This window comes from Anomalospiza imberbis, chromosome 5, assembly GCF_031753505.1.
Source record: "Anomalospiza imberbis isolate Cuckoo-Finch-1a 21T00152 chromosome 5, ASM3175350v1, whole genome shotgun sequence".
NCBI classification, from domain to species: domain Eukaryota; kingdom Metazoa; phylum Chordata; class Aves; order Passeriformes; family Viduidae; genus Anomalospiza; species Anomalospiza imberbis.
In genome coordinates this window covers 31,996,693-32,023,973 of record NC_089685.1, presented here as the reverse complement: position 1 = coordinate 32,023,973, position 27,281 = coordinate 31,996,693, and the positions used below count along the sequence as shown (strand labels likewise).

Here is a 27,281-nt window from a genome sequence, read left to right as displayed (position 1 = left end):
CATTTGGAAGATCATGAGACACTCTCCTAATTTCTGCAGAAGGAGGGGTTTTTTTTGTTAACTTCCCAGATGTCTCTAGAGACACCAATAAAAAATGGTTTCATGTAGACTTCCAAAAGCTCTTTTTCAAGATGTAACATGCCAGTTGGGAGGAAAAACATGTGGGGGAGAGCTACAGAAGTATCATAGGCCAGGAACTTCCTGAGAAGAGGGCAAGAACAGATTTCTGTCATCATGGCTGGAAAGCAAAGAGGGTTTCTTCAGGTTCATGGGAGTTGTTTTGCATTTCCCTGGTTGGTTAGTGGTCTGGAAAGGAAATGGAGTTGGAATGGTTGAAGTAGCAGTATTGGCAGGTGACACCACAGCTCTTTTCCTATTAAACAAGAATGACGATGAGGTGCTGCAAACAATTAAGTGATTAATGCAAATGGGTGTCACAGTGATCAAATTTGGTATTGATAAATACAAAGTAAAGCATAAAGAGGGAAAAATAACTGTTTATGCACACTAGAGGTTCCAAATTGAAAAGTCAAAAAACTCAGTGGAAGTTTTGCTTACTACAGTATTTTTTCCAGTCCAAATCACCAGCAGAATGCTGAGATTCGTACAGCAATAGACAGTTTAAAAGTTAAGTGAAGAGATAATTCTGTATATTTCTACCTCACTTGTGAATGTATGCATAGCACTTTACCATATCCAAAATGGTTATTATATAGTTAATACTGTTTGGCATGAGAAAAAGAACAGAAATTCTAAATGTAGAATAATCAGTAAGGTAGAAGAGCTTTGGTAAGTCAAACTGGCAGATTTGATCCAGTGTGTTGCTTTTGAGTACTGATTTGTGAACTCTTTTAGCTCTAGCATATAGGAGGGAGGAGAAGAAAGTTATTTTCCAGTTGATTTTTCTGAATTTCCTGAAATCTAGGACACACATTGATCCAGTTAGAGATTCTAATATGGTCAATGTAAAAATTGTCACCAGTTCAGTACAAATATGCTTAGCTGTAAGCAGTTATTCTGGAACAAATGCTTGAACTGCGACTTGAAAATTCAAGTCTGAATTCACAACAGTATTGTCCCAGAAAAAGGTGGCCTGTGCCAAGCAGAAGCATGTGGAGACTGTGGTGAGGCTACCTCTCCCTGCTGTTCCTTTTGACTTCTGGATGGAAGTGAAAAATGGGGCCTACATTTTTGTCCTAATAAAAGAATTGGAATCTTTCAGCTGCTCCATATTGCACAACTAGTGCATCAATTACCTCTTTGTTTGGATGCCTCAGGACAATGAAGTGATGAGGAAATTGCTCTATTGCCATACATTTGTGTAAAACAGAGCCCTTCTAAATAAGGATCCATTTCTTTTTGCAAGGTTTCACCTGAGGTGTTTGTTATCCGTTGAATTGTGTGCAGTGATCCCCGCGGGAGAGGAGAAGCAATCCATTTCTGTTTATGTAAAAGTCTGGGTTAATTTTAATGGTTGTGATTGTGGACAAGACATTAGATTTCCAGTTTGGTGGGCCCTCAGTGGTGACGGTTTGAGGTGGCAGAGGTTTCTTAGTGGCTGTTTTCCACTTAAATGATTTTGCTTCTACTTTCTTCCCTTTCTTATTCCTGGATTCAACTGATGCATCAGGACACAGTGGCCGAGGACATATCTGTTTTGCATTTGTTTCTAAGGACACTATCTATCATGGAGAATAAATTAGCATATATATTCCTTTTCTAGAAAATATCAGATGGCGCTTTGGCCAGCCAGAGCTTGATACACTAAAATGCTGCTGAACTTTTATCACATACAATGCAGATGATCAATTGTCTGAATTGTTTTTTGGTCACTAACCTCACTGTGTGTTGACATTTGCACATACATGTAGAGAGGTGCAGGTGATATTAGGAAGAAACAGCCACTCTTACATTAAATTATTTAATCCTTTAGTGAGAGAATGTAGGACAGTCTCTGCTTTGATGTTTTCTCAGGAAACTAAACTGTTTTACTTTACAATTCAGCATACTTTTTGTGTTTTCTATTAGAAGCTGTATGACTTTTTTTTCTTCATTTTTATCCTCCTCCTTTGCTCCAGAGCTTTTCAGATTCTCAACAATGGCTTGGCTTGCCCAGCTTGTTTGGATTACAAAATATTATTGTCTTTGGGTCTGTTATAATGTATTTGGCCCTTTATTTTTTCTTTCTTTTTTTTTTTTTCATGTGAAGTTTCCACACTGGCTTTGTCTCCACAGCCCACAGTGGTAGCACAGCTGCCAAGTTTCCCCACAGCATTAGGACAACCACTGATCCAGCAATGTGTGCCGCATCACTAGCCCAGTCTGCCTGTAACTGCTTTGAGACCAGCCTTTCCCTTCTTGCTTCAGCTTGCCTACCCTTTCTCCTTTCTTTTCAGTGGCAATTGCAATGAGAAATCATGCTGTATTAAATACACGTAAAATAAATCCTGCACTGCTGGGAGCTGACCATGAGCTGCCCTTCCTGCACCCTTGCCCCATGTGCGCTGTGCTTGAACAATGATTGCAAAACGTATAGTGTAGCTGGCAAGCCATCTTAAGAGCAGTGTGTCCTGCTGAACGAGCTTTTGAGCTGTCTCAAGCCATAATTTGCTGGCAGATATCTGTGTTACTGACAGTCTTTCACAGCTGGGTCTCTGGGCTGGGGTTTTCAAGCCCATGCCTTGCAGAGGTTAGACTTGTATTGGAGAGAGGTGTCCTGGTGGCTTTGACAAGTCCTGGCAACTGAAGCATCAGGAAAGACTCGGAGACTGTAAGCAGAGACTGATCAGTGCTAAAAGGGGGGGTGAGTAAACTGAAGTGGAAATATGGGGGGGAAAACAGCAGGACTGGTGACAGCTGCTCCTTTAAAGGACTGCACAGAATTAGTACTCTCTGTCTCTGGCTTTTATTTAAAGCTAAGACACAGTTGGTCAGATCTTCACATGTACATCCAGTGTGAACAATTTTGAGGTATTTTGCTTTGACTGTATCCTAGAATCTTCCGAAACCTGAATTTCTGACTGGCTGTGTCCTTCACTGTGGCTCCTTTCAGAGTTCCCTTCCCAGCCTTCTGTGGGGCTGGAGGAGCCATACAGCACTGTGCTTAACCAAAGGCATCCAGAAGGCACTACCAGCTGGCATCAACTTCAGTGGTTTCAAGATTAATTTTTTGCTCCTCCTTGGAACAAAAACAGTGGCTTTACTGCTGCTTGCATTGAAGTGGAGTTCTTTAAAGGTTTGTATCCAGATCACAACTTCAGCTTTTTGACTTGATTTTAGCATGGCAAAAGAGACCTAGATAACAAGTATGGTTTTTGACCTATTTGTTGGTTGCTTCCTTTACACCCCAGGAGAGGCAGAGCTGAGTAGCAAAGCTGAGCTGCACCCCATCAGAAATTGTCTGAGGCAGTGTAGTGCCCACCACACACCATGGGCTGAAGCCCAAGGTGGCAGCGAGCAGGGGAATTGGGCACTGTCTCTGAGCCGTCTTTGCAGCAGCAGTGGAGCCCTTGCCAGCTCCGTGTCCGTGTGTCTGGTGAGGGGGTGCTGTGGCACATGGGGTCAGTGCCTGAGGGTCAGCCCGTGCTGCATGATTTATTCCAAAGCAGGGAGGCTGGTGCCCTGAGGCAAGCACTAAGCAAAACCCATTTTATTCTAGAGTCAATATTGTCCACTGCCTGGAAAGCTGCCAGCCTGCTCTGCACTCGCCCTTTTCTTTCCAACAGGGAATGTCTTTCAGCCTCTAAGCATCTGATTAAAAAAGCAACTTCACTTTTCAAGCCATTTTATTTTGTTTGGAATGGATGCCTTTCACTTTCATTGTGCAGCCTGCCTTGCCGTCTGCGGTTCAGACTCCAGCTCACAAAAACCAGGCTCTCATTAATCACTTATTGGGGATCCAGAATACCCTGGTGAGAGCCAATGTACATGTTTTGCTTGGTAATGTGTGAGCTGATTTGAACAAATATTGCCAATGTGGCTGCTATCTCACTCTTTATTGCTGGGCTCAATGTCCTTTGACAGCACATTCAGGTAGCCCGCCCAAGGAGTGCCTGAGCAGATTGAGAAATGCCACAAAAATGTTTTATGGAGCTGGCACCTGTGCTGCACCCTCCTTTAATATAAATTGATTTATTGAATCAAGCACAGAAGCCCTGCTACAGAAACCTCAGGCTATAATCTCTAGAGAACCACCTAATAAAACAGCCCCAACTGACACTCCTCATTAGCTTTTCCACAGATCCCAAGGCAGTATTTAAAGTGACAGTGTCCCTCTTTTTGGCCTGAATTTATCTGCTGGCTAATGCCTGTGGGTCTAATTAGCTTAGCATTATTAGTCTTATTCAGATAAGCTGCATTTCCTAACAGCTTGATTCCAACTTGTAAGAAGTAATTGGAAGTCTGCAAACCCTGTGCTCTAACCTGCTTGATTGCACCTTTTAGCCAAAATCATGTAATTTACAAAAAGTCATCCTTTCCTTCGTTTTTTTTTTTTTAATTAAGCTTTTTTGTCTATTGAAACATTCTACGTTTCTTCTGCTGAAAACCTGGCTGTACTGTTGTGTTTGAGACCTCAGCCGTATCCTTTGTACGATCACTAGGGAGAGATCAAATTTTAATTTCATAATTACTTCACGAGAAAGCAACCTTTTCCCCGGTCATGCCTGGTATTAATTTCCTTCCAGCAACTTACATTTTCATAATTTAATGATTATGGGGCACCTTTGCAGCACTGGGCTGTTCTGGAGGAGAGAGAGAGAGAGGATATCTTTTTTGGAGCAGAAACCGTCATCTGCAGTCACCTGCCTAGCTTTCTGTGTCTGTGCTTTTGTCTCTCGCTGCAAGGTGGTGGGGAGCAGGAGGGGATTTGCCTCGTTGGTGCGCACAACTAGAGCAGCTTGCTGGGCTGTGCCTGGGTGTCTGGGGCACAGCTCTGTGATGATGAATGGCTGTTTGCAATGTGCATGTTATGCATCTTTTCAGGATTTGCATCCCTCACTGCAGGAGCAGCAGGAGGCGAGAGCTGACCTGCTGTGTACAGCACGTCTCCTGACGGTGATGAATGGCTCTTTACCCCAAGTGTGCACATGCCACAGGAGCTGAGCCAGAGTCTTTGGGGCGGGAGAAAGCAGAAACAGGAAAGTAATACTGCTGCAACAAAAGAGAAAGCTTAAGTCTGGAGTAAAGCTCTGTTTAAATGGCCTCTCTAGGGTCAAATGAAAGTGATAAGAATGAGGCTGGTCTGAGTCATGTCCTGCAAGAGCATCTCCTTCTGGAAGCCATGCATCTAAGACCTGTCCCTGCGTAGCTGTGCCTCATCACTTGGGCTTTGCCTTGGCGTGGAATCAGGTGCTGCATATGCAAGGGCAAACAAAAGAATCCCAGTCTGTTTTGTCAGAAGGAAACTAAACTGGAATGAGATAATCTTCAGTCTGAAAATCCAAGCAAAAACACCCCTTCTTCTTGATAAGGTGAAGTCTCTTTCCACACTCATGCTTTCTCTGGCTTCCCCATCTACACAAATTTGACATAACCTCAGCTGGGTCCATAGAAGTTCTCTTTCATTTCCCTTGTTACCAAAGATTGATTTATGGCTCTGCTTCTGTCTGAGAGGAAGCCCCGTGCTCCTTGGAGGAGTTTCCAACACTGCTGTGGAATGGTGAGGTCTCTGCTGTGTCTCACTTCCTCCTCCATCCTACACTACAGAGGTCTTTCCCAGAAGAATTTGCTTTGTGATTCTTCCTCAACCTCAATCTCCTTTGCTTCCAGAGGATCCCAGCTAGCAAGTGTGGAGCAGGCACTGTGAGTTTAACATGCAGCCTTTCTCCCATCTGCCTCACAACAAGAGGCAAGAAATTTCTTTTAACAAGAAATACGGCAATATGCCAATTTACAATTAGTTTTTCTGTCCATCACAATGCACTCCACTGCACTCAGCCCATAGAGTGTTAACAGCCCACTTCCCTTACCCCTCTGTCTCCAGAGTAAATTGCTGACACACCTTCCTGTTTGTCTTTTAAGAGTAGAAGAAATGAAATAAATTTTAATAAGTGCTCAAGGCAGCAAGTTCACTGGGGGCAAGAAAGAAAGGCTTAGCCTGCTGGGGCTGTTGCAGAAGGTAAACCTGCTTGATGTGCAGTTGCAGAATCTGCACACTGGTTTTGTCACTCAGTAGTGAAAGTTCAACAGGTCACAAGTAGTGAATAAAAGTGATTGCAATACTATTGCTCTGTCCCTCCCAGCCTCTGCTTTTAAATACCTTCATTAAATTTTTTTCCTGATTTATCTTTTTTTGGGCAAGGACCTCTCTAAACATTTGAGATACTTGACAATCCTGTCCCTGACTTTTCTTCTACCACTTTCTTTTAATGCTCCAATAGAGGTGAATGGACTAAAAAGTCAGCCACATTCCAGGAAGTGCCTGAAAAATTTCTGATGCTTGAGTCTTTAAACTGGGCTGGCTAAAATGGATAGTTTGTTTTGCTTAGGAATTATTTCCACAGGAATATGTGGTGCTGGTCTCCAAAGTGCAGACTCCGTCTGCAGACTCCGTCCTAGGACTGTACACAGCAGTGAAGGCTCCCTCAAGGTCAGCTTAGTCTGATTTGACCAAGCCAAATCAGACTTAGTCTGATTTGGCCAAGCCAGAGATCACAGATGTGTACAAGTCATGCTGAAAGACTCTATTTTTTTTTTAATTTGTAGACTGGTAAACAGAACTGGGATTTGCAAAATGAAACATTATACACTTTCAGGTCCATAAGAAAGTGTTTCTGAATTTTCTGTGAATAATGACTGTTTTAAAACTTGTATGTTTTCCTCTTTACTCAAAATAAGGCCTTTGAGAGTATCTTAGTTAAGGTAGATCTTCCCCTAAAAACTGTTCTGTGCCCATGTACATGTGCATTGGTCTTTGATTTGGCTTTGCCATCATCTTTTCTCTTAACAAACATTGCTTGAGTTTGTGTGCCTTAATTATCTTTGTTTATTGTAATTTCACTTCATTAAACAATGTGTCAGAAGAGCAATAGGGGAAAAATACTGAGACACTGAACATTAGAGGTAACCTATCTAGAGGGTACTTAGTATCAGACAGTGCTGTCTGGACTTAGAGATCCTGACTCTGCAGAAATACAAGAGTAAGGACATTTTTTAAGATTATGGCTGAGTTGAGACATAAATGATACAATTTTCAGTGGCTCTGTGCTTAACCTGCACTGCACATCTTTTCTTCTTGATGGTAAGCATGCACTTAAGTTAGATGCCTGTAGTTCAACAGAGAGTACAGATGAACAGTTCCTTTTGGACTAGTGGTTTAAGCTCTGTTACCCAAAGGGTGAGCTGCATTCCACTGATTACTTGTGTGGGAGGGAAAAAAAAAAGAGTTTCTGTCAAGTTTTGTGTTGCCTAAAAATTAAAACATGATTTTCTGTTGGTATGACCAAAGAAAGTTGAGCGTGAGAAGGAGGTTCTTTGGATAGCTGGAGTAGTTTGTTGTGAGTTGGGTTATTTTGGGTGAGGGGGGGAGTTGGGGCAGGTGGAGGGTGTATGGATGGCCCTAGGCTTGGTGGTTTTTAGAGTGGTAGCAAATCAGTGCTAGAAATACAGGAAATCTACAAGCCTGTCTCAGAGATGCCTTTAGCCTTGTACTCAGTGTGAACTAGGACTTTTATGAAATGGTAATACTTTCTCTTGGTTGCTTGCCACAAATAGGTTTATTCTATGCTTTAAGCTAAAGCCCTTTGATGATGATTTTCTTTGCTCTTCCTTAGGTTTAATTCTGAGTTTACTATTAGGTGGCACAAGCAGAGGTGTGAAACACAGACAAACTTTCTAAAGCCAAGTGCCATGAAAAAGCAGAGCACAGAGTCTGGATTCCCCTGTCGTGCACAGAACTGAACCTTCCAGGTCAGGGTAGGTTGTGTTTTCAACACCATCTGTTGTGCCTGGGGATGCCAATGCAATACTTTTTGTAACCAGTAACCTCACACAGTTTGCCACGAAAGAAAATAGAATATGGATTTTGGTTTTAGTCATCAACTTCTACTCTTACATGAATTTGTATTTGCTTTCAGAAGGCCAATTTTAAGAACAACTTAAATATGGCAGGAGAACTCATAACACATGTAAGACGTTCTCTAGGATTTTGGCTCTGAAATTTGCATAGGGGAGCTGACTGGTTTTTCAACTTCTGACCCAGAAATATGCAGGTAATTTTGATAATCTTTTATTTCAAGAGTGTAAAAGCACTAATGACACCAGCACTCTAGGAAACGTTTGTAGATTGTGTTGTGCATTTAGTAGCTCCTGATTATTTTTTCACCGTGCATTTAGAGCAATTCCAATTAGCATATGAGTAACATCATGTCAGTCCTAGTTCTTTTGTTCTGACATCTCTTTTGGCTCCTGGTGCGATTTGGGCCGGTTTTCCAAAATGTTGATCCTGAGTCCAAATGTAACTTTGCGGGTGGTACATATGTCAAGGCCTAGTTCAGTATTTTTGGACAGCAGTAGCATTTCATAATTCTTTTGAAACGAAAAGAAGAAACAAAGTTAACTGAAAAAAAATGCAGCTAGATCTAGCTGGGCACGAGCTTGCCTTTTCTACTCCCCACTGCTCCTCCTGTTTTTCCATTTGGAAAAATAGAGGCTTACGTGGCAGAAGTACTTAACAAGCTTTAGGCTCATTCAGAGCTGGAAGCAATAGCATTGCCTTGTCTTTATTACCTTTATTGTCATGCCCTGGTGTCCACCAAAACCTCCTGGGATGTGGACAAGGAAGACAGAGGGAGCGGGGAGGGTTGCAACGCTGTGTTGATAAAGCAGTGAGCTGGGCTGAATTACACAGAGGGCTGAATAAGGCCATGCTGTCACTAAAAGAGCCAAACCACCCCCTCAGGTTCTCTGTATGTCTGTCTTTGATATACCTACTGCCATATTATATCTTTATATACAGTGCATGGCAGTATAAATGCAACTTTATTACCTAAAGCAAGAGAAATAATCTAGAAGGTTGTAGCCTGTGTGAAATAAACCCACATGCAAAATACAGGAGGTTTCACAGGGCATAAATGAAAATGAACTTCATATCTTCTTTCCATCTCCCCAGCGCAGTTGCTGAGTTGTTAGCTGAAAAGCTGTGCTTCATGCTTCTCCTGCAGCAAACCACAGACTAGTATATTATTAACTCTGTTTCTCTGATAATGCAGGACATAGGTACTTTTCTAGAGTGTTCCAGGTTGCTTTTCAGTGTGTCTGTGCTACCTCTGCTGCTGTGGTTGCAGTTCTGAGCATTGTTTTTTAAGTGATGGTAGTTTTTCAGGAAATAGCAACATCAACAGAGAAAGCATATTTGAGATGAGTTTGACACCCAGGTTCTAAGCCCAAGAGGTGACAGGCTATGAGAAACCACAAAATAAATCACTGTAGCTCTCTGGTCCTCCCTTACTTAGTTGCACAGCTTCAGGAGGTCACAGGCTAGCCAGCTGCTCTCCCTAATCTGCTGATGGAACAAGTTAGCTGCAGCCCCTGGAACATGACCTCCCCCAGTGTTCTTACACCGAGGTGTCATAGTTGAAGGCCTGAGGGACAGTGTTTTTTTAATGGTTCCCTAAAAGAAGCTGCACTCAGCAGTGGGGAGCATTCTTTTGAAGGACACTGGTCTAAATGATACTTTTTTCCCTTCCTAAATCACAGGCAGTGTGAGGTGTTGTGCAGGAGAATATAAGGAGAAAGAGGAGAGAGGGGAAAAAAGCTTGGTCCCTGTTTTTGTCAGCTTACAGGGCAGTGTAAAGTGAGGGCTTTGGTCTTAAATATTTGCAGATACCTTGCAGATAATAGTCTGTGTGTAAAGAACGGTCTTGTTTTTGCTTTTAAAAAGGGGGCTGCAAGCAGTTAAGCCACATCATCTTAGTTTTGTTTGCTGTTTTAACAAATATGTACAACAATGTGAACATCCAGTAGGAATGGTTGTCTTCTCAGGCTTGTGGCTTGATTAGTCATTTGACTGATGCCCACAATGGACTCAGCTGATACCCATTTTCTTGGTGGCAGAGCACAACTGGCTCTATGTAAGGCATAGTTCAGACTCCTCAAGGATGTTTTCCCAGGGCTTCCAGTACTGTAGGTCCAGTTGTTCACATTCAGAAACAGTAAATTTTTTGCTCTGCATTCAAACCAGGATATCAAAGTTAGTGAGTGAGGCAGAGATATTTGCTGGAAATAAAGGAAGGAACAAGAGTAAAATCCATGATTGACTCCTCCTTCCCAACTAAATGTTGTTCCAGGTTTTAAACATCAGGGAAGTATTATCTTATTGGCTACATGTAATAATTTGTGCCTCTTTGTTTGGTTTAAGAGCTAATTTATTTTCCCTCCCCAGTGCAGAATGCCATTTGAATGCCTTCACTGTATTGTGTCTTAGAGAGATGGCCAAATATTATGGTTGTATATTGTAAGATATTCTTGACTACATGAAGGACCCACTGTATTTTGCACACCTCACCTAATTTTGGGATTTTATATATAGTAATATTTTTTAGTACGTGAGGGGAGCCCTGCACAACCGTTTCTTCTATGCATTTTGGTTGCTTTTCTCTTTTTTCTTGTTCCTTCCTCACGTCAAGAACCCTAAAATAATCCCTTCCTATGATTACTAGGAAATGTCTATGCAAGTCACAGTAAGTCTGAGTCTTGCCTGGGTGATGCAGCATGTACAGCACCATTTATTGATCCCAGGCCTGTGCCATATTTTGTTGAAGCAGGGGGCAATTTGATTATAATACAGGATTTCACCCTTAATTTTTAATTTCCTGCTGCTTTACATGACAGCCTTAACATTGCATAAACTCAATCCCATGTGACTCCCTGGAGCTCAGGCAGCCATCCTGGAGAGCTACACAGCAGGGATTGGTAGTGGCTGGCAGGGGATCTGCCCAGCACCTTCCCTCCCCCTCCAGTTTGTGCACTCAGGGTACTTTTGGTATCACCCTGAGGGCTTTGGGCATGGATGGGCCAGGAGGGAAGCACAACATGCAGGGAAAGGCTGAGGAGGGATGACTTTGTGGTATGAAGGGAAGCATGCCCCTCTGGGGCAATGTACCTTAGCCAAAAAGGTATCAGCAACTGAACTCAAGCATGTATCATGCAAACCACAGGACTCTACAGCTTAAGAGAATGACTGTCATCTTCTGTTGTTTTTGTTTTGTTTTTTTGTTTGTTTGTTTTTTCCTCACTGGCAAAATTGCTAACCTTCTCCCCTCATCAGTGTCAACAGCTGGATGTGTCAAAGGTAGAGTACGCAGGCATGCGGTAAACAGAATCAGAGCATGAGCATTTACTTCTCTTGTCTCTTGTCCATGGGAAAGCTGCTGTGAAATGCGAAACCTCTGACAACCTTGACTGTTGCAGTCAAGGTCAAATGAGCACTAAATATCCTAAGACTTCAGCACGTGAAGCTTGTCTTGGTTTCTGCGGTCCTGGAGGGTGAGAACAGGATCGGACAGCTGTTTCACACCGTGTGTACATGTCCTGTCATTGCTCACGTTTCACATTAACAGTGTCAATCTAGGCATTGGTTAGTTTCTTGGGTTTGGGGTTGTTTTGTTTGGGTTTTTTTATGTGGTTGGATTTGGGGTTTTTTATGACACTGTGTTATGGTATAGCTGGTACCATATCCGCCAATATCTTACCTGATTAGGATGTTATTCCAGTTCACCTCTTTATTTGCAATCAATAGGAGCAGCCTGGCATGTTAGATATTTTCCCATCTTCACTTTTCCTTTTGGTGAAATGGATAACTATTTACAGAAAACCCTCCTGCAGAAAAAGAAATTTACATCTTGGTTCAAACACAGGGTCCCTAGGAAAAATAATGATTTTTTTTTCCCATTTTTGAAATCACAGCTACTTGTTTCAGAGCACTGGGTCACTAATTGAGTACAAGCTTCATAAATGTTGTTTGTCCTCCCCCCACAGGGCATACAAAACCATTGAGGAAGATGACTTGAAGTTTCCCCTTATATATGGAGAAGGCAAGAAGGTGGGCACATTTGCTTTCCTCAGACCAAAGGAAGAAGGAATTCTGTGCTGTTTACCATTCAGTTTAGCCCATGGCAGTCCAGTGTTTTGCACTCAGTATCTCTTTATTTTATCGTTTTGACAGCTTGAAAGAATATCTTGGTTCTGTCATAAATCAGTCTCATGTCTGGGGGGTGGTGGGGAGAGCTCAACATAGTAATAAGCATTTTACAGCAGTCATTTGTTGTTTAGTTTGGTTTTGTTTTTCTTTCATTGTAAATAGACTACAATGAGACTGTCGTAAGTAATTGACTTTAAATGTTCCTGTTTCATTGTAAAATATAAGTAGAACAAAGCAGGAAAATATTTAATAGTGCTCCAAGATGTAAAACTCTAATTTAGGAAGAGGAGGGATCAGGGCAGGATTTGTAAAGTATAACACCTTTTAACCTTATCTTCTTCAGCTAGTGTATATGAAGTCACTGTTGAATTTTTCTGATGTGTGAAGGCTGATAGTTGAAAGGGAGAAACACTGTTCTGTTTGTTATGCTTTGTTTTCAGCTCTGTGATTAAGAACAGTGAGATCGTTAGTGTTGGTCCCAGCAAGCTTAGCTAGATGCAGCAACAGGATCAATATAAGGATGCAGTAGTGTCAGTTTGTTGATATTGGTATGCTTGCTGTGTTTCCAAATAGTGCTCCTCTGCTGCATTAGGTTCTTATCTCAATGTAAAAATAGACACTCTTCAAAATCAGTCCATATTTTGAAGGTTCACATCTGCAGCTTATCTCTGAATTTCATTAGGTTTGTAATTATTTGCAAAATGTTTCATGCACATCTTTTTAATTTACTTTCTTATGGCCTTGTGGAGCCAGGAGTCACTGAGGCAAAATGATTCTGAGTCAGTTGCTCACTGTTAGTGATGCTGAGCCTCCCTTGCTCAGAAGCTGCTGTGGCTGAGCTTGAGTTTGGGGGAAGTGATCTGCAGAACACAGAGAGCAGGGTTCCCTGGGAGGCTGAATGGCTGGTCAGTCTTTGGAGCAGCTTTAATGAAGGAGAGCCCAGAACTTCTTGGGACATCACTCATGTTGCAGAGGAAGGTGCTGGGGGAAGGAAGTGGTAGATGTGAGGGAACTGCAGAGCTGCTGTAGAGTGACTCTCCCTAGAATAGAGCACTGTGGTCAGTGCTGCTGTCACGTGTCTGTTCAGCAATTTAGGGTGGCCTTTGGTACTTTTCCCTGGTAAAGGACATATGCAACAATATGTCAATAGAAAGATACCATGGATTTGTTGTGTGAGTCGCTAAACTCCTTGTCCTCTTTATAAAACCTATACTAATAGTATAATTTGCTGAAGGAATGCTTTCATAGACTGGTGTGGACAGTGAGGTGACTGAGTTAGATTTCTATAGACCAGTACCTTAGAGATGGTAAGTGGGATGTGGATGAAAACAAAGCTTAATAAGGAGAAAAACTGAGATGGCATGAGTGTGAAAAGCTTTGATGTTGACTGGCTATGTTAATGCTAGAGTTTCTGTAGAGAAAAGGGAATTAATCCCTAACTGTAGCAGTTACAGAGCAGGAATGTTATCTCATTCCTTATTGACACAGTCCATGTAACAAGATTTTATCCCACTGCTTTTCTTTATTTCCAGGCTCGGGTTATGGCAACAATTGGAGTGACCCGAGGACTGGGAGACCATGACCTGAAAGTCCATGACTCCAATATATACATCAAACCTTTCCTGTCCTCATCTCCTGAGGTAAAACAGCCAAGGTTCAACTATATGATTTGTGAGAGGGAAATAAATTACTTAGTGTATTTGTTCTTCTCAAATAATCCATTCTGATTGTGATCCAGTCCAGGTAACATGCTGCCCTTTCGGAAGGTGCAGCATGATAGTAACATCCACGTAGTAGGAGCTAAGTTCATAGTAGATTCCAAGTTCCCCAGCTGTGTGCTGATTGCTCCGCATCCCTGAAGAGCACTCATTCCTTCTCACTCCCTGTTCTGTGGTTATCCCATAGCCTTGCCATTCAGTGTGACAGACACCCACCTCTCCTTCCACCTTCATGTGCTGCAGCTCCCGTAAAGGCCTAGATCATGCTGTCTTCACAGAAGATGTAAATCCGTGTACTGCAGAAGGGATGTCTTCCACAGCAGTGTAGTATCCTGCTTTACACAGAGGATACCAGATCAGCTCTTAAGCAGGAGAATGCCAAGAGTCATAGGAAGGGTACTTTATGCTTCCATCTCTCTGCCCCTTAACCTTCAGTTCTTTTGATGGTTTTGTGCAAACACCAAATAATGACAGCGTGCATTCCCGAGTGATGGTGTTATGAGGAGACTGTGTGATATTTGGGTTAGTTTTAAATGCCTCCCTGATTTTGAATGGCCTCATCACAAGCAATTCCACCCAGTTTTTGACCACTGGAGACCTTGCAGTGAAGGATATCAAGCCTTCCAAAGGGATTTAAATGTATTTGTTAACAAGGAACATGCAAGTCTTGATGTTTTTTTCTCCCATTGTAACTGCATTCCTGTTCCTACATCAAGGAACAGATGTCACGTATTTTTCATAAAATATTAAGCAAGGGCAAACCATCTGATGACAGCACAAAAAGAGGCAGCTTTGCTTCCATGGCCCAGATGCTGAAAACTCTCCATTGTCAACTGGATTGCCAAAGTTTTAACCATACCCAGTATTTGACCTTGAATTTGTTGCTTGCTACAGCAGTATGAGAGAATGAAAACACACAAATAACATCATACTGCTAGGAAGGAACCAAATTATTAAATTTGGTTCAAAGAATCACCAGCAAAAGTATCAACAAAAGCAGGTTCAATATTAAAATGAAAGCATGACAAAGTTTGTTGGCAGGGTTCACTCTACTAATTACTAGATGGTTGGAGTACACAGAGAAAAAATTGGACTGGAATCTAAAATCAATCAATTTAAAACTAAAGTTAGCCAAAAATTATCTATGTGGGAGCTGGAACAAAAACGCTTAAGGGTAAGGAAGAAGGATAAGGGAAAGGTTAAGGATAAAAAGTGATGTAAATAAAAGGGCCAGGAGACCTTGTGCTCCTTTCTTGATAAGGCCTTTACTTAAAAGATAGCCTAAGGGGGAGGGGGTACGGGGTTTGCGACGCCGCCACTACTTCCAGGTGAGTCAACGTCCCAGAGGAGGGGTAGATGATCTTGTTGCTTACAGCAGGGTCGGAGTCTTCACCCTTGGGGGATACGTCAGAGACTCGATTATGGCTCATTGGTCTAAGGGGGTGAATCCGTTTGACTCTCTCTCCAGTCATGGCGACCGGCTCCAGGAGTGTTGAAAGCTGGCTCCAATTCTTTGACACCTCCCTGTCCTGTAGATGTTGATTGTTGAGCAGTCCTTGCTTGGGTTTACGGTCTGGGTCCAGTTTCAGTCCTCTGCTGGGGTCCGGCAATTACTATGCAGCATACGCTAAGCCTCCTGGGAATTAGGAAGTCACCTCTGGGAGCAGCGGCTGAACTACCCGACGCCATGAAGGGGACACAGAGGGTTCAACTTGTTGGGTATAAAGGGGTTCTAACGAAGGGGGTTAACGCAGGATATATTGAAGCTAGAGGGGTACAACTGGAATGGGAATTGGGCATAAGGGCCGATACATCATATAGGGGAAATACAAACGGGTGAAATTAGCGAATACATTCAAGCGAACCTCTAAACTGTGGAACGAGCAGACAAGTAATTTTGTACTGTGGAATAAACAGAACAAGGGTTAAACATACAACCAAATAGCTAAACCCGAAATTTATTCATAACAAAAAGGAATAATGGAGACCCTTCTGTTAAGTCACTAGTTTCAGAGTAGACTCCCTTGCCAAACTTTTCCCCGGACTTGACCACCAGTTTAGGCCTAAAGGTTTTAACAGCACTTAATCAAGAGCTGAATTTAAACAATTGAACTAAAGATTCTATAGAATTTACTGTAAGCAAACAGTAACTGACTTATAGGCTTAACTTACAAATCTAACATATTTAAGAATCTAACAGAGCAACATTCCTAGTACCTTTGCTATAGCATATTTACACTCATAGTTACACAGACCTAAAAGAGTATGTACACAGCCTGCTGTGGTCCAGGAGAGCTCAAAGGGTCTCATTTTGACCCACTGTTTATAGGGTTGCAAGAAAGTTGGCTTTAGCCATAGTAATTTTCCATTCTTGCTGCAATTTGGGTGGTAATTTTCTCTGAAAGTTTGATAACTTTGTTATAATGTTGTTCCATTTGGGTTGTTATTCAGGTAAGAATAAATTTCCAAGGCTCTTTGAAAAAAAACAGGAGCTCATTAGACAGCACAAGTTCTCGGGAGCAGACAGTATTTCTGATAAGCTTTAGAGAAGCTCAGCCCAGGTGCTGTTCATCAAGGCCAAGGCCTAACAGCATTTCTGAGGTCATAGTCTGGCCTGAGGAGGGGCAGGGAGGAAGGACGCATCACCACAATCCACCCCACAATTAAAGACAATCTGGTTTACTCCACAGAGTGGCGGTGTGGTCCCCCCTCGCCTCTGTGCCTATGAACAGAGATATAAAATTTATATATATTTATTATATATAAATTATACAGTAAAATTCCAATTATAATTTTTTTAAAGTGCTGAGAGAACCCAGCCATGAAGAAAAGAGGGAGATCTACAGACAGCCCCTTCTTCGTGTTTCCTTGCTATCAATTGTGTACTTTCCCCCTTTGAGTGTGTGGTGTCCCTTACTTGAGACCTGCTCGTGTTCTCCTCAGCCAGGCAGGCAGGAGCTCTGCTCTCTTCACTGTGATGGATTTAATGCCAGAAAAATGATGCAATTCTACCTATTTATTTTTCTTTCTGGCTTGCTGAGATCCAGTGTTTCTGGGGTACATAACGGCTGCAGCACAGCATCCCAGCAATATCATCTCTGCCAATTGCTGCCGCAGTGTTTGTGTGTGTCTATAAACCAAAGCTTCTCATGGGCTTTTCTGATTTGTGGGGAATGTGTCTGTACATGTTCAAATTCTGGAATGTGGCTTCCAGTTTGTATGCTAGCCACGTTTCAGGATCTCTTAACTGCTTTGCGAAAGGGAAGCAAAATTGGCTTTGTTTCCACATCCTCTTCACAGCTAAATTCAGCAGAAATGTACGAGGGCAGGAGAAGGAAAGACAGAGCACCAGCCACCTTAATTTAGAAATATTGGCAAAAAAACCCCTGAGTATTATTAGGAAGTAGCATATGCTCCAACTTGCTTTCTATTGCACCTCCTCCTCTTAATCATCTCTTCCATCTCTTCCCAGAGAGAGACCCAGTGCTTTAACTCCTCATGTTTTTCCCTGACTTGTTCTGTCCAAACATGGGCAGCGCACCTTGCACAGAAACCAGCATTAAGAAACAACATCTTTATTCTGCCATCTGGGAGGCTTGGCACTTGGAAGCAAAGGCAGTGGTGTCAGGCAGCAGTCATACTTGGTCCCTGTGCAGATTGGGATTTTCAATTGCTTATATAGAGGGAGGGAAGCGCAATATGTGGTTTCCAGACCTGGAAAAGGGGAGGCACAGGAAATTAAGGCACAGAGCGAGTCGTGACAGAGGGAAGATCCAAATCCTCTGGCTTCTGTTTTTGTACCATAATTGCAGTGTCCTTTCTCAAGTAAGGGGCAGTGTGGTGAGTTTTCTGAACATTTTACTTCCAGTGTGACAAAGCTCTGGTATGCCATATCCACCAAAATTTAGCTCAAGGAAAGGTAAACATCCCTGAGACTACATCCAGAAATAGGCATATAATAGTAATTTGAGGGTGGTGTGAAATGATACTTTGACAGAGTGCCAAGTTATGGGAGGAAAAGTCATGCAGCCAAGACTGACAAATGTAATCAGTATTCACTGGCTCAGCTGTTATGAGACCAGATTTGGAGGACTTCTGCAGGTTGGTGAGCTCTAGAGATTTGAACCTTTTATAATGAACTGGAATAGCACAAAGCAGGCAAGCCATGGCTGAGGCTTTCTGGCATGGAATTAAATATTTATTTTTCATAATGGAACAGTTAATTTGAAAGCTTTCAGCAGGATATTCTGCTTTTCAAAACTCGGAGCGACCTTGTTGCAGATGAAAAGCAGAATTTCATCCCAAAATTTTTTGAATGGCAGCTCAGCTATTTGGTGGGGAAATATGTGGCTCTGATGGCAGCACTTGGCCCTTGCCAGCACGGAACCCAAAGCCAGCCACCAGAGCAAACAATAAGAAGGTAACAAAGAAGAATTTTGGTTATTCCATAGTGCTTGTAAAATCTTTCTGACAACTCCACAAATATGTCCAAGGTGACCATTTAGCGTTACGTCTGCCTTCTGGAAAAATCCTCAGGATTATGCCATCAAAAGGAGCAAGTAAGGCAAATGCATAGAGAAGCACAGTGTGATCAAAGGGAGTCAAAGTGGTTTCAGGAAGCAAACATCACACTTAAGTGGTTTTAGGTCCTTGAGGTTATGTTTACAAGAGAATTAAAATAATAATAATAAATACAGTTGATGCTCTTGCATGAGCACTTTGATTCCTGAGAAAACATTTGAGAAACTGTTGTGCATCACAGGTTATTAATATAAAAGATGTGAAGCTACAGACAAAGTGGAAAGTTGGCACAGTCTTCTGGAAATTGGCTAACGGGCAGGAAACAAAGGGTGGCAGTAAAAAGCTAAAAGGAGATTAATTGGTGAATGCTGCAGGGAGCAGTGTTGGGACCCACTTTTTATTATTTACATATAAATTACATGGAGAGTGGTATTGAAAGATCTCATCATTTGCCAGGAAAGCTGCACTGGATAACACTGCGCATAAAAGGGACGATACAATTAAGAAAGGGCTTAATTTATTGAAGTAGCTGGGCTGATCAATAGTGCAGGCAAGTGTATGCAGGCTGTTGTTTAGCTGGAATCCCCAGAGGCTGGTTGCTGAGGAGCACCTCAGGTGGCTGCAGGCTCGCATGTCACTCTGTTGCGAGCGGTTTTCCAGCCACAGGGACTCGCGTTGGCTGCCTCTTAAAAACAAACCTGGCCAACAAGGCACAGTGCCTTCACAGGGCTGCCGTGGCCCTTTGCAGCAGCCAAAGGCAGGGTTTGTCTGGTGGGTAGATCTGTTTGAAATGTAAATAAAAAACATCTTACCTGTTTGTTCATTGTTTGCCCACAGCAGTTTTCTCAGTGCTCTTGACTGCATGTAGGTAATATGTAATATGAGAAACAAATGCCTGGATTGAAGAAGATGTTATTTGACAAACTACATAATGCATGTTCAGAAAGATGTGTATGACTATGGGCTCTAGTGGTATGTATCCACTGTTACCTGTCAGCAGATCTGTAAGTACTACTCAGGCTAAGTAGTAGTATTCTATCTGTAGATATAAGGGTAACCCAGTGCTTATTGCTGTGGCTTCATGGATGGCTGTGCTGCTGAGGTTCTTCTGCTTGTTCCTTATAGTTTTTACATTTTCTCATTGCTAATGTCAGGTTCAGCTAGTTAACAGGTCAGCTACTTCAAATCAATAAGACATCAGCAGATGGGAGAAGTATGGAGACCAAACCTGGCCCCTTCCAGGGCTGCCCTAATACTCCAGAGAGATAAATTTAAAGAGTGAGAAACTTTTCACAGAGAAGAGTGTGAAGGTAGGCTGGAGGGAGTTACTGAGAGGACTCTCGGGACACTGTGGGAGGCCAAGGACACAAATTCTGTGGGGCACTCTCAGGAGTGATGTCTGGCTGCAGAAGCAGTGATTCACTAAGAAAAGACTGAAGATTCAAGATGGCATTGTTAGGAAATTTGTCAAGGGTGTTGCACCAGTTAAGGAAACATCTGCACCGCCAGTCATTTTCCAGCCAGCTGTCACCTGAACAAGCAAGGTTCTGCAATGCTGCTTTACAGTGTGAACAGCTTTGCACGAACTTGTGTCACAGACAGAACTTTCCTTAAACCTCACTCTTTTACTTTCCTGAAATACAGCTACAGGAAGGAGGCAGTCATTGGGAAGGTTTACTCTGGAATCTAAAAAAATAAAACAAAATAGTCATTTTCATTGCAATCATTGAACTGCTTTTGGTCACATAAGATTTAAAAGGCTGCGGGTTTGTTGCTGTTGCAGGAACTTAGGTGGTTCCCTGGATGTCTCCTCATACTTCAAAACTGTGGCATATCATACTGTCACCTTTTTTGTACAGTGTGCAGTGTGCTGTGGGTGCTGCACAGTGTGGGATGTGTGTGGAGAGGGTGTTCAGTGAGCCCTGCTGGGCTGAGCTTCTGTTCCATGTGCACTGGTGGTGCTGCCCAGCCTGTGTGCCTCCAGGAGCTCTGCTGTCACACTGCTCCAAGCCCAGCTGAAGGCACAGGGTGCTACTGCAAGAGACCCTCATTGACCCAAGAAAGAACAAAGGTGCTGGCAGAAGAATGAAGGGTTAGGAGCTGGTTACTTTCTGCAGCTGGACAAGGCAGTCTGTGGACATAACCCGACCCTGCAATAGACTAGACAGCTCTAACTCTTTTTTGTCAGCAACATATTAGGGGCACCTACAGCTGTATTTAAGAAATCCAAGGCAAGACACAAAGAAAGGACTTAAGGTAACTGGAAGGCAGACAAAACTGCATTTCACTGAATGTTTACTTGCATGCCCAACTGGTCCTTATATGCAACAATTTTGCATCAGTTGCCCCAAGCTTGTCTCCTGTAACCTTGGCACTCTCTTTTCCTTAGCCTGGGAACTAGCCTGACATCTCACTGTTCTCTGTGTCTCTTCTGACATCTAGTTTCTTAACATATGCCTTTCTGCTGGAGGTGCCCAGTTCACAAAACCTGTCCTTTTAGGAAGTACCATTCTTCCTAGATTACACAATAAATCAGTGAATGCATTTTTTTCCTGCTCCCCTAAAACAAAACATATTCTTGGTAAAATGGTTTCTTCTTGATATGCTCATGGACTGGCTGCAGGTTGCTTGGAAAAGTTTCTCATCCATCCCAGTGCTGCTCCTCAGTCAGACAAAATGGTTCCTTTCAGGAGGATTCCAATCAGTGATGCATGGTTTTGTTTTCCTACCTTCTTCCCCACCTAATCTGTAAAAATGGCTCCTGTGATGTAATGTATCTTTTGCCTTGGTTGGGATGTGCTTTTCCCAGCACAGATGTTTGAAGCTTGGTTAGCCCTACCAGAGGCTTGGTGCTGAGTGCATCCCTGAGCATTAAATGTGATGCTTTCTCAAGTATTTGCTGGTCCCCAAGAGATCTGACCAGAACATGTGCTGTATATTGATGGCTGTGTTGGCCAACTCAGCCTCCACACCCCAGTGATTTCTGAGTTGCATCTGTGGGCTGTTAAGGCTGAAATAAATTCTGGGAGACAGGGACTATGACAGCTATGGATTTCTGTACAATAAGCTTGAGATGAGATCTGTGCTGCAAAAAGGGGTCTCTTCTATATTCCCACTCAAGTCTGAATAAGCAGATATGCTCTATTGAAGAGAGTATCTTGCCTTGAATTTAATCCTCTACAAAGTCCTAATTCAGCTGCTACCTTAGATAATGAAGTGAAGGTTACATTTTACAAATGACCTTCTTGTGCTTTTGAGTGAAGGGCAAACTGGTAAGGATTAGCAGTAAGATCTAGGTGATTTTTTTTTTCCTCTGGTACTGGTTGAAGTCCCATAAAAGCGTAATTACATTAAAAGGTCCAGGCATTTTATATGCACTGCCTGCTCCATGGCTCCTAAGGGGAGAGTGCACCATGAGGGAGAATAAAGCAGCTCATATTTTCTTGTTATGCCCAGTGCTTGTCCTGACTAACTGCTGTTAGTGGAGTCCAGGACTGAAGCAGGGTGCATGATGAGGTGCACTGTTTCTGAATTTCAGTACAGGTGATCCTTCCTTCCTGCCTGCCTTGCCGTGGTTGTTATAGTTCTTTCAAACTGTGGTTGTTGCTGTAGTAATTAAAATGCTCTGGGGGTGCTTCCTAATGGCTCCCCATCACAACCTGGGAATTGCAGGCATTTCTCAGCTGGAGTACAGCATGTGTTGGAAGGGGAGTTACACCAAGCTAAAGGCTTGTTTTAAAACACTTTCTATGGCCATTGCTTGCATTCTGGCTCAGCTGATGGCCCTGCAGCAGCCCCCACTGTGACTACCTCCACCACCCTCAGCCTCTCTGGGAAGAGGATGCTGGAAGTTGTTTTAAAAGGCAGGGTGTGAAGAGATGCCAGCAGTAATCAGCCTGACTACGGCTGCAGACAGACAAATTGAAGTCAGTGGGTATTTTAATAGTGCGAATAAGCTTCACTTTTGTGCAGATCCTGAACTGGTCTGTAGCTGCTGAAATCCTTACATATACATGTGACTGAGCAGTTTTTCTGCTTTTCATGGAACCACTCACTTGCTCAGGCAAAACTCGAGTGCAGCAGCTGCCTCAGGTTTAGAAAAGTGAATGCACTGTTGGCTGTCATACAGGCATTTCCAAACATGCAATCTGGCAGACTTAAATGGATCAGGACAAATAGTGAAAACAATTATTTGTGAATATTTTATTAGAAAATATCAAAAATTCATCAAATAAATTATTTAGCTTCCATATGACTAGTCCTGCCAATGATAGGGAGGAGCCTCATGCACTGAAGCCAGGCTGCCAGGTGGGGGAGGCTTCAAGTGCTTCTGGCATCAGGCAGCACAGTGCCTTTGAGATTGGTTTTGGAACACTTGCATCCATCCTGTCTGGGGTTAGCACCTGAGCCACGCTGAGCTGCAGCAGGAAGGGTTGCTGTGTGGAGGGCTGAATTGGAGACAGACTCCGCCAGTGCCATGGGAGGTTATGTCAGTGCCCTGGCTGAAACTGATAAACTCACAGCCAAACTCAGCAATGTTTCACAAACAGGTCTGACAATCACCTCCTTCATGAACGTGCCTTGGGTTTTTTTTTCTTTTAGGTGCGAGTCTATGACCTCCTGCAGTACGAGCATGGGCCAGATGATGTTCTGATCCTAGCTACTGATGGACTCTGGGATGTGCTGTTAAATGAAGAAGTGGCAGAAGCTATCACTAACTTTCTACCGAACTGTGACCCTGATGATCCCCACAGGTTCGTGCTCATCCCCAGTTTTCTAGCTTCTCCATAGAAGAGAACTTTCTGGTAACATATTTTTGTAGAAAGTATGATATGAATAACATTTGGGAAATATGCAACGCTTACAAGAAGACATTTTTATAGGTTGGATGGAACCTCTACAGCAAATGTGAGCAGTTGGAGCAGGGACTCTCTTATAACTCAGAAATGCCTGCCTTCAAAGGAGTAGGTGTGGGATCACAGTATTGTGGAATGGGATCCATTTTGTTTGCTGTATGAGGTCCTGTGAAAACTGTAGGAGGCTGGGGTCTTTGAAGAACATGGCAACAAGTTTCTCCTGTGGACAATCCCATAACACTAAAGATTGTTTCACAGAAGGACATCCTCAAATCTCCCTCTCTCTCTCACTGTGTATGCATATAAACACTGCACACCATGGTTCCCACTCATTCCTAGTCATGGTGTGACCTTTAAATCCACCTTCCATAGAGGATGCTCAGTGCTACCAGCTGCAGGACAGGTGTGGTGACAAAACAGGTGGAAAGTCTGACTTGTATTTCATTTAATTAGATCCTGCTTCATTTAGTCATTTTAATCTATTTCACGCTCTTAATTTTTCTATCTTTATCACATCTTAGATTATCAGTTTCTGTCCTTAAAACATATCATCATGCAAACAAACAAGTTCCCAAACAACCATCTAGAGGCTTTCTGCCTTGAGTAAGTCCATAGGTGAGTCTGCTACTGAGTTAAGTGTCACTGTGAATTAAAACACTATGCCAGAGATCAAAAGTCTCTTGCTTGTAGATGGGACTGTGAAAGTGGAAAGAGCTTTATTTGTTCTTAGGGACTGTTCAGGAAGGGAAGTGTGTGTTGCTAGTGAATTTAGGGCCATCTACCACTGTGTTCTGCCCTCACCCTCGGCTGAGAGCAGGGGAGAGAGATTTTACACATCCCTGGTTAGTCTGTGGAAAGTGGAATCTCAGAGATAGCTAAGACCCATCTCAAAATGCTTGCTGTTTCTCATATTTCTAAGTAGTCATCTTCACAGGGTCAGCCCTGTTCATCAACAAACAAGATAACTGGGTATGGACACCTTGACAGTGACTTTGGTTTTAAAGGGAGAACATCTTCAAAATAACTCAACAGCAGTATTTTCTTGTCCTGGCACTTAAAAATATGGAATGCAAAAAGAGGTTTTGCTGCAATCATTGGGAGAATGGACGATTGATTATTATCGTGAAGCTGCAACTACATATTTTGACTTTGCCCATCTCCTTATGCTAAAGATGAGATGTGGTATGAATGACAGCCCCGAGTCATCTTTACTTCAACAAAACATGCATCTGTGTCTGCCCTCTCTCTGGGATCAGGAAGTGCAAAGGGCACTTCCAGGGCATCTGGCAGTGTGCCGTTAATTTAAGGTAGGGGGAGATGACCTATCCAGTTGACTTCAAGTTATTCCTTAACACCATTCAGAAATGCTATGGTGCATTTGTTCTCGTTCCTACACCCTTGATATTCTTGCAAAGGCACCTGGTAACATGCAATACCTCTGTCCTGCTATGTCTCCATTTTCATCTAATATTTGGGAAAGGTTGGCCCTGCCTTCCATCCTCACCAGTCCCATCTGTTGAGAATACAGTCAGGGTCTGTTGTGTCTGTCTTGTTCCTTTTGGTCTTTACTAAGCTGATGGTGATGGCCACCCATGATTGCTGCAGTAGGAAGCAGGATTCTTCAACCTTTTTGACTTGTTAGGTGAGTTATTTCATCCATTATAGAACACTCAGAGCAATGAGAGACACTAAAGGAAAATTGTATTTTCTTTGGTTTTATTTAGATTTTCTCATAGTTTAGTAATTGTGGGGCATTAGTCACTGTTTGTGCCAGTGTGAGTACCACACATTCCTGAGCTAAGCCTGCTGTTTATAACTTAGAACAAACATATTTATTGGTGTTTGACCTACTGGTCTTTGAATGGACATCGGAATTGTAAATAAATTTGTTCTTTTAAGCAACTATGTGCCAGATCGTTTAGAGGCTTACAAATAGTGATGGCAAGACATTTCTCATGCCAGCATGCAAATGGTAATTAGAGCAGTCCCTCACATAGTTTACAATGATATTTATGAAAATTACCTTTGTGGAATTGCTCTTGCTGTTTGGTTATAAAGAATATTTAAAGGTTTTAAAGTACTGTGTGAGAGGTTCTATGTAGTTATTTCACAGTGGTCTAAATGAGGTATAACTAATGAATTTACTATAGCATTCCAGCTCAAGCTGTGGAGCTGCATTCATTCCTCTCACTAGTCAGTGACAGAAAAATCTCCTTTGCAGTGTATAAATGTTATGTTAAAGAAAATGTTATCCCAGAAAATGTCAGGTTCTGTGATGGGTGCAGTGACATAATCTGTGGTGAGGTGATCAGTTGAAAATATCCCTAGGGATGTAGAAAACTTGTCAGAATGTTGTGGTCTTCAGGAGAACCAACCTGTGGAGCAGCCTCTGGATCCACCTGACCCAATAGCCTACTTATTTCCTGACAGCAGCATATTAGAAAAGAGAAAAAAAAAAGCCTAGAGAGAATTTTAGAGCTGCAGAGTACTTATCTGTTACATAATTAGCTCCTTGTGGGACCAATATCCCTCCCATTTGAATTAGAAGTCACTTTATAGCCTGATGGGTAAGAGCTTACAGCCCTCAGCAATGCTCTTGGGACTCTCTCCTGGTGGTGCTTACTGTATTTGTTGCCCACATAAAAAACATTTCTGAATTCTAGCAAACATAGTATGTGCCTGGACGTCTCCAAGTGCAGGGAGAGCAAAGTCCTCAGGTCTCTCTTCACCCAGCCATGCAGACACAGCCTCAGGGGGTTTGGGCACACACTCGTTTATAGAACAGTTCCCGTGTGAGGGCTGTGATGGAGTGAAGAGGCTGGGATGGAGCAGGATTTCTTAGCCAGCTCATTTCTTATGGGTATTGTGGCAGATGAGCATTACAGGGCTCCTAGCGAAGGACAGGTGGCAGTGCCGCTGGTGCTGTCCATACATCAGCTCTCTGAAGAGGCATGAAGATGGAGTGCTGTGACTCTTTGTCAACTTCCTTCAGCTGCATGTATGCACATTTACTCCCAACCTTGGCAATCTTTTATTTCTCATCCTTCCTTTTGTCATTTATTTCCCCTCATTTTCCCTCTCACACTCACTAGAGATTTATGAGGATGCTGAGGAGCTCCTCCACCTCTGCTGGGTGTGTGAGGAGATAAGAAGCTGCTCAGACAGCAGCATGATTCCCCCACTGTCACCATTTCTCCTTCTGTACTTTCACTGATCAATACAGAAAGCTTTGGCATAAGAAAAAAACCTCCATATATTTATTCTTAAAACACAAAGGTTGTATTCCACCAAGGCTATTCATTAGGAGGAAGTGGATACTTTAAAACTACTTCAGCAGTTCTCTAATGCTGTCTCGACAGCTGAATCCCAATTTCACAGCACTGGAGAATAAAACGTTCGGTAATGGACTGCTGCTGCTATTCATCTCCAGATACAAGAGACTCGCCCTATCTCTTCTAGTGCCAAGTTGAACAGCATTGCTTCAATTCAGCTCTACACAGGAGAGGAATACTTTACTTCACTACTGCCTTCACCTGTTCCTTTTTCTTTGCTTCATTGTGCTGGTTTTCTTGAGTATTTCACGTTTTGTCTGAAAGAGAATTTCTTGTTTATTAAGGTTCCTTTTTTTATCTTCCCCTCTCCAAACATTCAGCAGCAAAAGCCAAATACAATCAAGAGCAATACTCATTCCTTTGTACTCCTTAGATGTGGAGAGTGCTTTTTAATTAGAAAAAGCAGGAAGGCAAAGTTTTCTTGCAGAATGATGGGTGTTTTCTTATATTCTGACAATAGCTGAGAAATCTTTGGGAAATATGTTCTTGCCAAAATTCACTCAGCATCAGACATGCTGTGAATAAATATTTCAGTTTCTTGCTTGCCATGTGGAGTCCTTTTGTTCCCTCGCCCGGCATCTGATCTGAGAACTGAGGAGTGCAAGTATGTATGTTTGGGTTTCTTCCCCTTAGAAAACACGATTTCATGTTGCATTAGGACAGTAAGGGCAGTGCTTCTTGTTACATCCTGATGTTCTAGCTTGAGGTTATGGCA

General features: G+C 42.6%; 1 protein-coding gene across 1 annotated transcript in view; it reads left to right on the top strand.

Moving 5' to 3' along the window:
- The window catches only part of PPM1H (protein phosphatase, Mg2+/Mn2+ dependent 1H), a 133,359-nt gene that overhangs the window by 99,411 nt on the left and 6,667 nt on the right, over positions 1-27,281 (top strand). The window contains exons 7-9 of the mRNA XM_068190097.1: positions 11,977-12,040; positions 13,672-13,779; positions 22,981-23,132. Coding sequence (XP_068046198.1) covers positions 11,977-12,040; positions 13,672-13,779; positions 22,981-23,132 — 324 coding nt within the window. The remainder of the gene's footprint in view (positions 1-11,976; positions 12,041-13,671; positions 13,780-22,980; positions 23,133-27,281) is intronic.